The following is a 14,161-nucleotide window of genomic DNA, read 5'->3' as shown; positions in this document are numbered from 1 at the left end:
CTCGAATATCTTTGTTCCAATCGCCTGATATAAATTGGCCAACCTTTTCAATTAAGAGACATTGGGAAGATGACAAAGTCAAGCATCGAACTTTGATTCTATAACCTATCTATAAACAACGTTCCTACACCGGGACTTTGATTCTGGTGAACTTTTTTGTGTTTATGAGGTTGCGAAATTGGCGTGAAAATAATGCAGGAAGAGGTTTGATGTATTAGCAATCAGATGCCGTTTCACAACAGATGCAACTGTCTTTCAATCCTTAAAGTTAAAAACCAAGCCATTAGAGCCTCAAAGCCGTAGTTTATGGGATTTGCATCTCTATTATTTGAAGAATTCTTAAGTTCAAATCTATGGACAACAGCTTGTTTAAAGCTCTTATTTGAAAAACATTTCTACTCCTAAGCGCAGTACATCATGACTTAATTATAAAGCAAAAGCTGTGGAAATTGAAAATTATTGGTTTATTACATTCTGGTATGTGTTTTCTTCTTGAAACACTTAGGAAATGTTTAAGATATAGATATAGAACTCCATTCATGTTGTATGATCTATGTGGAGGCTACTTCTTGTTGTTGCAGCTGCTTCACCTTTGCGATGTATTCAGCCATTGCTTCTTCTTTGTTCTTCCCTGATTAGTAACACATACGTCAGGGTCATTTTAGCAAAAGTACTCTCTTATGTTTCAGTTAGACTATTTAGAATCACAAAATCGACATATTAATTAGACCCACTTATATCAGAGAACGTCTGCAAGCTCATCAGTTTGGTATAAAATCACTCTTTATACTTTCAAATTTAAATGCATGCTTACATATATAATTAGGGTTTTTGTAATGTAATAATTTCTAGGTATTATTACCTTCAACAGCTTTCCATGCATCCCATTTGGCCCTCTCTGTTGGGCTGAAAAACCCAGGTCGATCTGCATAATATATATACGTATATATAATTAACATGAATATTTGTTGCATGCATGCACATCGATCGTTAAAGATACATATAAATATATAGAATAGTGGTGGCGGAGTGAAATTAAATTTGTAGATTAGAGAAATTAAGTATATAATTATTGAAAGCACTCACTAGTATTAACCGAACCAATTGTTGCCTGCTTGTAAAGGCCGTACAGGATCAGTTTATCTGCATCGGTTGTTCTTGGGGGTAAAGACTTGGCCTTCTCTGCATATTCTTTGAATTCCTCCTCGAGCTTCAATTATTCACATACGGATTAATTAAAATTGACGAACACTTGAAATATATAAAGAAATGATAATTCTTCAAATAAAAGAGGTGATTAAATATTTAAGCAGGTATTAAAAATGTTCTTATGAGAGAGATAATTACTTGCAGAGCCATTGTAGTATGCAAAGCAAGATTGTTAGCAGCAATCGATGAACTGTGAAATGGGTGTTATGAGTTTTGGGGTCTTCTTCTAGTTGGCGGTGGAGTGCATGGACGAGAGTCACAAAGAATTTCTGTACAGATATGAACTTCTTAGATGATTACAATGGATAATGACATTGTGACATGGGGTCCACTAGCACCACTACCACAAATTATATATTGCGCCATATGCATGTTAATTTGCAAGATATTTGCAATATTAGGAGTTGGAGCTGATCTTCGTATATTATTTTTAGCTTTTTATATGTTTTTTTTTATTTATATTGTCAAACGAAATATAGGGAACATAATCAAATAAGGATCAATCTGAGGGAAAAAAAGTGTTTGTTTATGATTTCTTTTAAAATTATTAATTGAGCTCGACATGTAATTAAATAACTTGTTCTGAAAAAGTTGATATTCTCATACAGTGTGGATATATATAACATGAAATTAGGAGCTGATTTCCCGTATTTTTATTTTTCATGGGAAGAATGCTCTCAACAATATAGAAATAAAAACAACAAATCTTTTGCAAGATATAACATGAAATTAGGAGCTGATTTCCAATATTTTTATTTTTCATGGGGATATGCTCTCAATAATATAGAAATTGTTTGTACCATACTTGACCAATCCCGAAACTACTGAGCACCGGTCAACGTTATACCATCAAAGACCCAGAAGAGTTTCGCTACAACCAGGAGGCCAATCACAGCGCGACACGTGTCGACATCAGAAGCCAATCATAACGCGACACAAGTCAACATCAGAAACCAATCACAACACGACATGTGTCAATGTCAGAATGAAACTAGAAACTCTCTTCTATAAATAGAGATCATTCTTTCACAATATTTCATAATGTCATTTGTACTACATCATTCACTAGTACTCACTAAAGGAGAGCTTGAACCTATGTACTTATGTAACCTTTCATAATTAATGAGAACTCCTCTACTCCGTGGACGTAGCCAATCTGGGTGAACCACGTACATCTTGTGTTTGCTTCCCTGTCCCTATCCATTTACTTACTTATCCACGCTAGTAACCGGAGCAATCTAGCGAAGGTCACAAACTTAACACTTTCTGTTGTACCAAAGTCCTCACTGATTTTGTGCATCAACATTTGGCGTTGTCTGTGGAAAACGATACTTATTCCCACTCTCTCTAGCTTTGTCAAGCTGGTTTCCACCATTCGTACACTCTCTTTTGACCAGACATCCCTCTCCAACATGGGGAGCGAAGGAAGCCATAGTACACAGAATGACACCCCTCTTGCACCTAGTGTGAAGCAACGAACGAAGGAAGGAAAGAGGGTTGCTCTTCAAGCTAAAGTCGATGAGCTAGAAGCTCAAAACAACAAAATAGCAATAAAGAATGAGGTCCTCTATGAGCAGTATGAAAAGCTCTTTGAGACGCTCCACGAAACTATGCGTACTCAAACACGCGAGCTTATTGCCTCTGTGGACATCAACCATCATCTAGGTGCCCCCCAACACGGAGGGTCATCTTCCTTCGACATGGGTATCCTTGATGAGGAGCGAGCTAATCATCAAAACATTGATCAACATGAGACTTCTCTCAACCCAGCTGCTTCGACCCGAAACAGGAGAAGTAGAGGAAGACACCTTATTGCAGAAGGGTTGGAAGGATCGAAAGCCGTTTATCGTGACTGCCAAGACTTCCTAAAGCAACGTCGAGAGAATCCCCTCCACATATGCTCAAAGATCAATGACCCAAGGGTTTCTGAAAGACTCGGTCCCCTCCCACGACCCAGGCCAGCTGCCAATCTAGGGAAGGAACGACATGTCCTAAAGGAATATGAAGGTACAGGGGACTCTGAGGTATTCCGACAGACTCGCCCTAGAAGTCAGTACGGCGAGTCCAAGGAAAAATCACACGCCCTTGCTCAAACTTTCCTACTTCAAAGAGGTGATGCAGATTTACAAAAGAAAATCCCAGTGGTACATGACTCCACTCAAGACCCCCTTGTCCTACAGCTCATTGAGGAAGTAAACAAGTTGAAGGCCGCACGTTAGGTCGAGATACCTGACTGGAACCAACCCAGGCCTGGCCCTCTCACAATGAGGATCCTTGACACCCCTTTCAAGCGAAGACAAAACAAAAGCTTAGTTTACAACTCTATACTGAAAGGGAGGACCCAATTGAACACCTTAACCTCTTTGAGTCCACCATGGCATATCGGATGCACACCGACGAATAGCGATATCTTCTTTTCCCTTCCATCCTCTCTGGCGGAGCTTTAAACTGGTATTGCCGTCTTCCACCTGAGACAGTAGACTCATTTGATGAACTAAGGAAACTGTTTGTCTCGCACCACATCTTCCAGACCGATCGCTTGCATTCTGCAGATGACTTGTACACTATTCGCCAGAAACCGGACGAATCACTACGAGAGTATACTGGTCGTTTCAGCCATGAGTATTCTCGCTGCGCTGAGGCAGATGACAAGACTGCCCTCAAGGTCTTCACGGTAGGCCTACGTGATTGTTTCTTCAAGTACATGATCAATGCCAACACTTGGAAGACTTACTCTAAGGTGATGGCACAGGCTTACAACCATGCCTCCGCCGAGGCAAAGACATATCAAGGGAAACCCCCCCACAACCACCCCTTATCAGCAAGTAGGGAATGGAAGCTAGATCCAACCAAATGAGAAGACCTCAACCTTCCAAACGGCAACGGTGCCTCCCCCTGCCTTACTTAATACTTTGCCAAGTCAACAGACATATCAATCTCAGGGCAAAAGGAAAGATTTCCATCCTCACCGGTCTCATTTTAGTAAAAAGTGTAAGGAACACTACCGTGATAACAAAGGGTATCGCTATGATAATCCCCAACCCCAGGTAGTCAACACAGTGGGTCACGCACGTGTCAGGACAGCCCCTACCCCGAGGTATGAGGTATACACACCTTTGAACGCCACATGCGTGGCCATTTACCCCAGCATAGCACACTTGATACCGAAGCCAAAGCCGAGGCACCCGGATTACAAGCCCACGAAGAACACGGGCAGGTTTTGCTGCTTCCACGAGCATAATGGCCATGACGGCGAGAAGTGTATTACCCTTCGTGATCATATTGAAGTTTGGGCACGTGAAGGAAAAATTGATCAATTCATCATTCACCCTCCAATGGGTAACCGTAACCAATGCCAGGTAAATGTGATATATTCCATAAGTGGTGGCACACTCATATCTAAATCTTCCAACAGGGCCATGAAAAATAGTGAACGAGCTTTAAGGTCTGGCCACCAAGTGTTTCATGTGGAAGACATCAGGGGAGGTAAGTATCAAAAGCCTAACTGGGATCCAATATGTTTCTACCCTGAGGAAGAAAGAGGTATCATCTACCCTCACAATGACCCACTAATCGTGGAAGCACACATAGCCAACTTTGAAGTACGACAAATCCTGGTAGACACGAGGGCTTCGGTCAATATCATGTTTGCTGAAGCTTTCAGGGCATTTAATGTAGCTGAACACTTGCTCGACCGCTCGATTTCCCCTCTGATAAGCTTCTCCAGTGATATTGTGCAACCTTTGGGGAGCATACACTTACCTTTCACCATTGGTACAGGCCCTTACACAGCTACCATTACCACTAACTTCATGCTGGTTGATTGCCCAACGACATACAATGTCATATTCGGACGCACAGGCATCAATGATCTCAAGGTCATGGTATCCACACATATGTTGTTGATGAAATTTCCAACCCCCTTATGGCAATGGTTACATCAAAGGAGATCAACTTAGTGCACGATCATGTTATAACACTTTGGTCAAGCAATAGCACCTGCATGTGCCCAAGGAAACCCTTTCTATACATGACCAAGTCATAAAGACCAGCCCAGACGAAGCCAACTTGGATCTTCACGGTGGCAACAGTCAACCTGACGATCCTCGAGATGACTCTTTCACCCAGCAAGCATAACCCGCTGAAGAGTTGAAGAAGGTCTTTATCTCAAAAGATTATCCGGATTGCATGGTGAAGATTGGTACCACCTTGTCACCACCCATTCGGTTGGCATTGATCTCTTTTTTGCAAGAGAACACTGAGGTCTTCGCCTGGTCATACGAGGACATGCCAGGCATCTCTCCTGATTTAATCTATCATCGCTTAAGTATTGACCCCAAAACTAAGCCAGTGAGACAGAAGCGAAGATCTTATGACGCTGAACGGTACGAGGCAATGAAGGCAGAAGTTGAAAAACTCAAAGGCATAAGCTTCGTCCGCGAAGTCAATTATCCAACGTGGGTAGCAAATGTTGTCCTTGTTAAGAAGAATCCGACCAAGGAAAGTCTCCTGCTCCAAAAGGTCTTGTGGAGAATGTGTGTCGATTACACCGACCTAAACAAAGGATGCCCGAAAGATAGCTTTCCTCTCCCTCTCATAGACAGACTTATAGACTCTACGGTAGGGTGTGAACTCCTGAGCTTCATGGATGCTTTCTCAGGATACAACCAAATCCTCATGAACCCTCTGCACCAATAACACACAGCCTTCACTACTGACAGAGGACTGTATTGCTATAAAGTTATGCCCTTCGGCCTAAAGAATGCAGGAGCGACTTATCAGAGACTGGTCAATTCAATGTTCGCTGAACAGATTGGGAAAAGCATGGAAGTTTACGTTGATGATATGCTAGTCAAAAGCAAACATGCTGACCAACACATCACCAACCTATCTGAAACTTTCACCATTCTGAAGAGGTATCGAATGAAGTTGAACCCCAACAAATGTGCCTTCGGCGTAGGCTCTGGCAAATTCTTAGGCTTCATGATAAGCCAACGGGGCATTGAGGCTAATCCCGAGAAGATCAAAGCAATCCTCAACATGGAGGAACTGGTAACTTCAAAAGACATCCAGAGCCTTACTAGCAAGGTGGCAACCTTAACTAGGTTCATCACTAAGGCCACAGACAGATGTGCTCCTTTCTTCAAAGCACTTAAGGGAAGTAAGAAGTACATTACATGGACTGATGAATGTGCTGAGGCATTCAAGAACCTCAAATACTACATGAGTAAAGCCCCTTTGCTCTTCAAACTTGAGGTTGATGACACTCTCATTATCTATCTGTCGGTATCGGCTTCAGCAGTAAGTTTCGTTCTCATTTGAAATGATGGTAATGTCGAACGGCCTGTCTACTACGCTAGCAAGGCCTTACAAGATGCAGAGACACGATATTCCAACATTGAGAAATTGGCTCTAGCATTGGTCATGTCTGCTCGAAAACTTCGCCCTAACTTCCAAGCACACTCCATTATCGAGCTTACCAATCATCATCTTCGACAAATACTCCAAAGTCCTTACACTTCCGGGCGAATGATCAAATGGGCGATAGCATTGGGTGAGTTTGACATCTCTTACTAACCAAAGCCAGCTAAGAAGGGCCAAGCAATGCCAGACTTCATCGCCGACTTCATCGTCGACTTCACATATCATGTTGGAATTGTTTCTACGCCTAAAGAAGTGGTTTCATTACCCTCGGAAGCTCAGAAAATAGAACTAACAGCCCCAGCATGGAGTCTATATGTTGATGGCTCGTCCAACCAACAGGGTTGTGAAGCAGGACTAATCCTTACGACCCCTGACAAAGTGGCAATGGAGTATGCTATTCGTTTCAAATTCAAGGCGTCGAACAATGAGGTCGAATATGAAGCCCTCCTAGCAGGCTTACATTTGGCCAAACACCTTGGGGTTAAACGAATTGATATCTTCAGTGACTCCCAATTGGTGGTTAACCAGGTCACTAACAACTTTGATGCTAAGGACTATGGTAGCATATTTGGCACAAACACAATTATTGCTCTAGCACTTCCACTACCAGATCACCCAAATTCCTCGAGCGGTAAACAGTCATGCAGATGCTTTGGCTCGCCTCGCCTCAGCGGTGGAAGACAAGATTGGGAGAAAAATTCAAGTCGAATTGTTGGCAGCACCAAGCACCATGGCTGCGGAAGTGTGCAACTTATAACAGAGGGATAGTTGGATTACCCCGATTTATAGATTCCTTGTTCATGGCACCCTTCCAAATGACAAAATCCAAGCTAAGCAGATTCGATACAAGGCTACCCGTTACTTGATCATTAATGACCAACTCTACAAACAGGGTTTTAACCTACCATACCTAAGATGCCTTACGCCCGCAGAGGTGGAAACTGTCATTCTGGAAATACATGAAGGAGTTTGCGGAGATCATGCTGGATCTCGATCCCTAGCACACAAGGTTTTTCGCCAAGGATATTACTAGCCAACACTTCACCAAGATGCCATCAGAATATCTCGTTCATGTGATAAGTGTCAACGCTACGCAACTATTCCTCACTCCCCTCCCAAGCCGCTCACTCTCATGATCAGCCCTTGGCTCTTCGCCCAATGGGAACTTGATTTGATCGGCCTAATACCTGCAGGGAAGGCCAAGGTCCGCTATGCAATCGTTGCAGTTGACTACTTCACAAAGTGGGCCGAAGTAGAACCTTTGACAACCATTACTGAGGCAAAAATAGAAGACTTCGTATGGAAGAACATCCTTTGCAGATTTGGCATTCCCAATGTGATAGTCACTAACAACGGGCGACAGTTTGACAACAATAAGTTCAGGATGTTATGCTCTAAGTTCAACATCAACTTATGTTTTACCTTCCCAGCTCATCCTCAGTCTAATGGACAAGTTGAAGCCATCAACAAAATAATCAAGTGAACTTTGAAAACCAGCTTGGACAAGGCTAAAGGTTGTTGGCCAGAATTTGTACCTCAAGTTCTTTGGTCATACCGCAATTCGTATCGAACATCAACAGGAGAAACCTCATTCTCACTTGACTTTGGTACAGAGGCAGTTGTCCCATTTGAGCTTGAGCAAGCAACGTTCCGAGTCCAGAACTACGTGCAAAGTGAAAACGACAAACAACTTACCCTCAACTTAGATCTAGTCGAGGAACACAGAAACCAGGCTCACTTGAGGAATGTCGCCTACAAGCAGCGCATCTCCAACTACTATGACTCTAGGGTCAAACCTCGTTCTTTCGAAGTGGGGGACTGGGTATTGAAGAAAAGATTACTCTGCGACAGAGTCCCGAGTGAAGGAACACTTAGTCCAAACTGGGATGGACCGTTTGAAGTTGTTGGCATCAATCACCCTGGCTCCTACAAGCTTAGAAGCTCTGATGGCAAGACCCTTGGCCATCCATGGAACGCTGATCACTTGAAGTACTATTACAAGTAAATTCACATTGTATAAGTGTTAAGCTTCAGTCGTTCGGCATCCTATGTAACGAAGACTATTTGGCATGAATTCAATAAAGAGGCGATTTAGACAACTCAGTCCTAATCCTCTTACATTCCTAGCAATGAAACACTCGAGTTAAAACCTTCGACTTGAATGCTTCCAACAGGAAATCAAGTCTAAGTATATGTCAACAAGACTATACAAATAAACAAACAGTACTGGACAGAACTAGTACATCGGCTTATATCTAAACAAAGGATTTGCTCAAACATAGCCAGGCATTCATCAATGTAGTGCAAATACTTAGTAATTAACAACAAACTAGTACATCCAGAGCACATGGCACATGCCACACAAACAACAAACTAGTACATCCAGAGTACATGGCACATGCCACACAAACAACAAACTAGTACATCCATAGTACATGGGACAAGCCACACAAACAACAAACTAGTACATCCAGAGTACATGGCACAAGCCACACAAACAACAAACTAGTACATCCAGAGTACATGGCACATGCCACACAAACAACAAACTCGTACATCCAGAGTACATGTAGAAAGAGAGGGCACTACGAGTCATCCTCATCTGAGGCCGAACCCCTGACAATATCACTATGCGTTTCAACCCTATCGTCATCACCACCTTCCTCAGCATCTCTAGGACCATCCTCACTTTCCTGAGACTGCTCACTGATACTAGCCTCATTATCAGAGTCATCATCACTATTAGGATCAACTGCGAGGACGAAGGCTTCACCCTTTTGTCAGTACTCATCCATCTCATCACAGTACTTTCAGATAATGCTTCCATTGTCGTAACGCTCAAGGACGGCCATCCATTTCCTTTTGTCAAAATTAGTCGCTCGGATGCAGTGAGGTTTAAAAGCATCATGAAAGGCCTGGGAACCTAAGAACTCCTGCACAGCAGCATCCCTCTCAGTTGGGATACTCATCTTCAGCCCAGAAACCTCAACCAAGGCACTATCCAACTCCCCTTTAACCTTGGAAACCTCAAGGATGGTTGTCTCCAACTGTTCCTTAGTCGCTTCCAATTGTTTCTTGAGCCTCACGTTCTCACCATTCCGCCTCTTCAAACTCTCAAAGTTTTCATCCTTAAGGCGGATGGCATCAGCCAAAGCTTTGCTCGTTTTTATGGCGTCATTCACAAGCTGTTTATTCTCTTTAAACTTTGCCTTGTACCGCTCGACTTCTCGTAATCTATCATTGTACTCGGTCATGACCTACATGACAAGATAATCGTCACTACCAGGAAAAAGAAGGGAGAAAGCAAAGAAATGACAAAGTAACACTTACATTAGAAGATAGCCTCATCATTCAGTCACGATCTAATTCGTTCTCATCTAGCGGCTCGCCAAGCTCATTAACAGTGGATCGACGTCCTGCCAGGCAATTATTGACATACCTAAAACTACTTGGCTGCATGGCAACCTTCAAGTCCTTCCAATGAATGCTGCCAACCTCTTCCTTGTACTTTCTCTTATGGCTACAGCTAGGGACACCTTCTTGGTCAGTAGACTCCATGGTTGGAGGAAATATGGGATTAATGGTTGGAAGATGAGGCAACAGTCTTCTCTCCTCCCTTTTAACTATGGTAGTAGCACACCCGATGGCCTCAGCTTCAGCCTTCTTTAAGGCAGCAATCTTGAGGACCTCCTCTTGCAACTTAGGTTTAGGGGTTGGTGATGCGAAAATTATCTTAACACACAAATTTAACCCTTTTTTGACAACTGTAGTATAAGTATAAGTAGGGATCGTTCTGGACCAGGGATCAGGAGGGCTTGCTAATAACCTCTAAACTGACTAAAAAACATAAAACTAAACTTAAAAATACTTAACAAGACTCACAAGACTCAAAGCAAACTTAAAATACTCAAAACAGCTTAGAACAACTAAATAACCTTAAACTAGACATTAGGAATAACTTTGGACGAAAATTGACTTTTACTTGAATCAAAACATTTAAAAACACAAATTAAAACAGATTCTAACTAATTAGACACACTAAAGTAAAGGGAGATTGAGTTTTGGACGAAGTTGAAACAAACAAACAAGTATGAAAAACTAGACAGATTGTAAAACAAATTTGAGAAATAAGATGATGGATGGGATAGCTAGAGGCTTTTTCTCCACACATGACATGTATGCAAATAACTCGATTTCCAGTTACTACTTCATTGAATTATGAACGACAATGCTCCAAATTAACCGTGACATCACTAGTTAACTCTCATATTTTCCTTGTTTTATTGGATTGGATGACATCATTCGACAACCCAAAACATTCTTCTAAAGATCCCTACATGACATCATAATAGAGATACAATAAAAGATCATTACGTTTAATGAAAATCATAAGCATTGACAAAGCACTTGCAACTATGACATCATGTCACTCATGCTAGGAATTGAACTTAACGCGATCGTTTATAAGCGACCTTCACTACATGTGAATATCAGTTTGTAACGATTATGTGAAACTTCCTTATATTCTACGGATTTATGCATGCCAATTAAGTGTCGACCCTTAATTAACAAATACAAATAAGTTATCAATCAAATAGTTAAGCCAAGAGTTCATAACTGGAATTTATCAAATTATATTGCACACATAATCATGGCTTTGAAATCACCCCTAGCCAAGAGGGGTTTAGCCACTCATATTTACAACAAAACGAAAGGAAATTAATTTAAACATTGGAAACAAAAGAAAGAAAACACCTAAACGCTCCAACGATCCAAGTTGGACAGCAAGCACGTCCAAGCACTTTCCTTACCTTCCTTTGCTACGGCACAAGGTGTTGGTGAGTGTTTGAAGGTTTGTTTGTATGGAGGAATGGATGTGAAGATGAATGGATGTGTTTGGATGAAGGTTGTGTTGAAATGGGAGTGAATGATCTAACCAAGTATGAACTAAATTTATGTTACACACACTTCCTTTTATAGAGGAAGTGCATGGCAATGGAGGGGAACATGGAATGGTGTAGTAATTGAGTGCAATGATGCATGAAATCTGAAATGATGGAGGGAACAAGGAATGGTGTAGCAATTGAGTGCAATGATTCAATGAATGATGCATGAATCTGAAATGATGGAGGGAACAAGGAATGGTGTAGCAATTGAGTGCAATGAATGGTGTTTGAAATGATTCAAAGGTGAAAGTGAAGTGATGATGCAAAGCATGGGGGTAAAATGGAGTGGTGTTGCAGCTAGGGAACATGAATGATTGTGCACATGGTAGAGAAAGGAAATGGAGGTGGAATGATGCAACAAATGAGTCAATGGAGGGAACATGGATGATGATGCACGGCATAGGAATCCAAAGGGAGTGCAATGGTGGTGCACGACAATGATGGAAAGGTGAATGGTGGAGTGACACCCCTTTGTGGCTGAGCTCTTTGTCCTTTTTACATTAATTCTTCTTTCTCTTTAACACATTCCTAGCCTCTTTAGTCTTCAATTCGTCCATCCACCTTGCTCCATGCATGTGCTATTCATTCCAAGCCCAAAACTGCTCCAAAATGCACCAAAATGCATCTTATTGCTTTATAAGGCCTATAGACCTACAAACACACGAAAATAGCTTAAAATACATAATTAACTAAGAAATAACAACATAAATGCATGAGAATAAGCTAACTCAATCGCATAAATATGCTCTTATCAGTTGGCCTCACCTGGTGCTTACGAGCTCCCTTGTGAAACAAAATGTCGTCTACGGGAACTAACATGGGTGTTTTCCTTTTCTTGTCGTTAGTCTCCCCTTTCTTGCCCACTTTCTCAACTGAACAAGAAAAATCAAAGTAAGGAATGCAACTTTGTAAAAGAAAGAGGGGGCGAAATGAAAGACACAACTTAATTGCTCGTCTCTGGCATTTCAACACTAAGGGCTGGAAACCGTACTTTCGAAATAAGGGTCGTAGCTTGCCCAAATGTCTATCCTCTTTGGGCACCCTCAACACCTTCTCTATGTCAGCTAGCTCCTGTCCAGACAGCTTGATGGTCCCTCGCGTCATTGCATGAAGAAAAAATGTTAGAAGCAAGAGAAAATCACAAAAATAGCAAATAATGCAAAGAATGGATATATTACAACCTACAATCTGGAAATGAGTAGGAACACGTCGCTTAGGCGTGACACCTTTAGCATACTCCCAATCATTATAAAGAAAGCACCAACGGTTTTTCCAAGTGCAGTACGCCTTTTTCTTACCAAATACAATACGCTCTCTTTCACTCTGACATTCACACTCGGCATACCCAGTGCATGCTTTCACCGGGCGCATTTTATAGCAATAGCGCCATTGATGAAATGAAGGCTCACCTAACCCACATTCCATCCAAATAATATAAAACCCGATCAAGGTATCCCAAAAACCAAGGTAGAGTTGCCCAGACGCATATCCAATGAAAGATAACATCTGTTGTAACCACGGGTGCAAAGGCAGCTTCACCCCTAAAGTCAATAATATCTAGGTATAGAACATAACATGACCCTTGGGTGGTTTAGAAGACAATTCTTCATGATGCACCAAACGCATTCCTACACTACGGGGGATACTACATGACTGCCTTAGGGCATCAAGCTGCTTTTCGCTATCTAACAAGTTTTGCACTAAATGGTCTGCTGTGAACTCAGAGCAAAATATGGATATGGCGTCACAAACAACCCTCTCACCCACTGACATTAAGGATGAAGAACCAATATTGGCTAAGGCTTGGCAATTGCGAGGATCACCCAATCTTGAATTTTTTGTACAAGACTCCAACAAAGGCCCTGAAGACTTCAACATTGCAAGCTCAAACCTAGAGTTAGAGTTAGGGGAACCCCCATCACTAGGACTTCCAAACTCTGACATCTGCAACAAACAGAAACAAACTCTATCACCACATGAAAGATCGAAACATAAGGAAGTTCCTAGGGCTTGGAGAAAAGCTCAATCAGTTCATTATGTTCTCAACCAAATACATGAACACTCAAACAATTCAACAAGAATGAAAGCATGTGATCTAATGGAGAAGATTACCAACCTGAAGATGGTGCAAAGCAATGCCGGAATCCCTCTCAACTATAAGAGCACTCTATCTCCAAAAATCACTACAAAATGAGCAAATGAAGACAATGAAAAAAGTGAAAACTTCTCATTCTTATAAGGTTCAACATGGCCAAAGAAATTCAAAATTCAAAATTCAAACCATGAGAAAACCTCACATGGAAAGTTTTCAAACTTCCACACAAGCTAGAGAGTTTTCAAATTTCAAACTTACAGCACCCGCACTCCCCCTCAAAAAAAAAGGGAGGAGGTGAACACATTAGCTTCATCAATTTATAGTGCCAACAAGAGTTTCATCAAATGAGTTCAACCACAATTCTCAAAAGCTTCACACACTCTTGATCAAGACAGTGTGAAGCAAAACCAATTTATGGTGCCAACAAAAGCTTCATCAATGGAGGGCAACCACAATTTTCAAAAGCTTCACACACTCTTGATCAAGA

At 41.7% G+C, this 14,161-nt stretch overlaps 1 protein-coding gene and 1 pseudogene across 1 annotated transcript; both read right to left on the bottom strand.

Annotated features, from left to right (window-relative positions):
- Positions 1-303: 303 nt before the first annotated feature.
- On the bottom strand, positions 304-1,488 carry LOC126604644 (acyl-CoA-binding protein-like). The gene is made up of 4 exons (XM_050271928.1): positions 1,348-1,488; positions 1,087-1,210; positions 863-925; positions 304-631 (listed from the first exon to the last, which is right to left on the bottom strand). The coding sequence occupies exons 1-4, from the start codon at positions 1,357-1,359 to the stop codon at positions 552-554; spliced, it is 279 nt and encodes a 92-aa protein (XP_050127885.1). The 5' UTR covers positions 1,360-1,488; the 3' UTR covers positions 304-551.
- A 7,517-nt stretch (positions 1,489-9,005) lies between these two features.
- On the bottom strand, positions 9,006-12,648 carry LOC126602156 (uncharacterized; annotated as a pseudogene).
- Between the last annotated feature and the right edge of the window lie 1,513 nt (positions 12,649-14,161).

This window comes from Malus sylvestris, chromosome 15 (assembly GCF_916048215.2).
Source record: "Malus sylvestris chromosome 15, drMalSylv7.2, whole genome shotgun sequence".
Classification (NCBI taxonomy): Eukaryota; Viridiplantae; Streptophyta; class Magnoliopsida; order Rosales; family Rosaceae; genus Malus; species Malus sylvestris.
The sequence above is the reverse complement of the archived record's forward strand: the minus strand, read 5'-3'. Positions and strand labels throughout refer to the sequence as shown.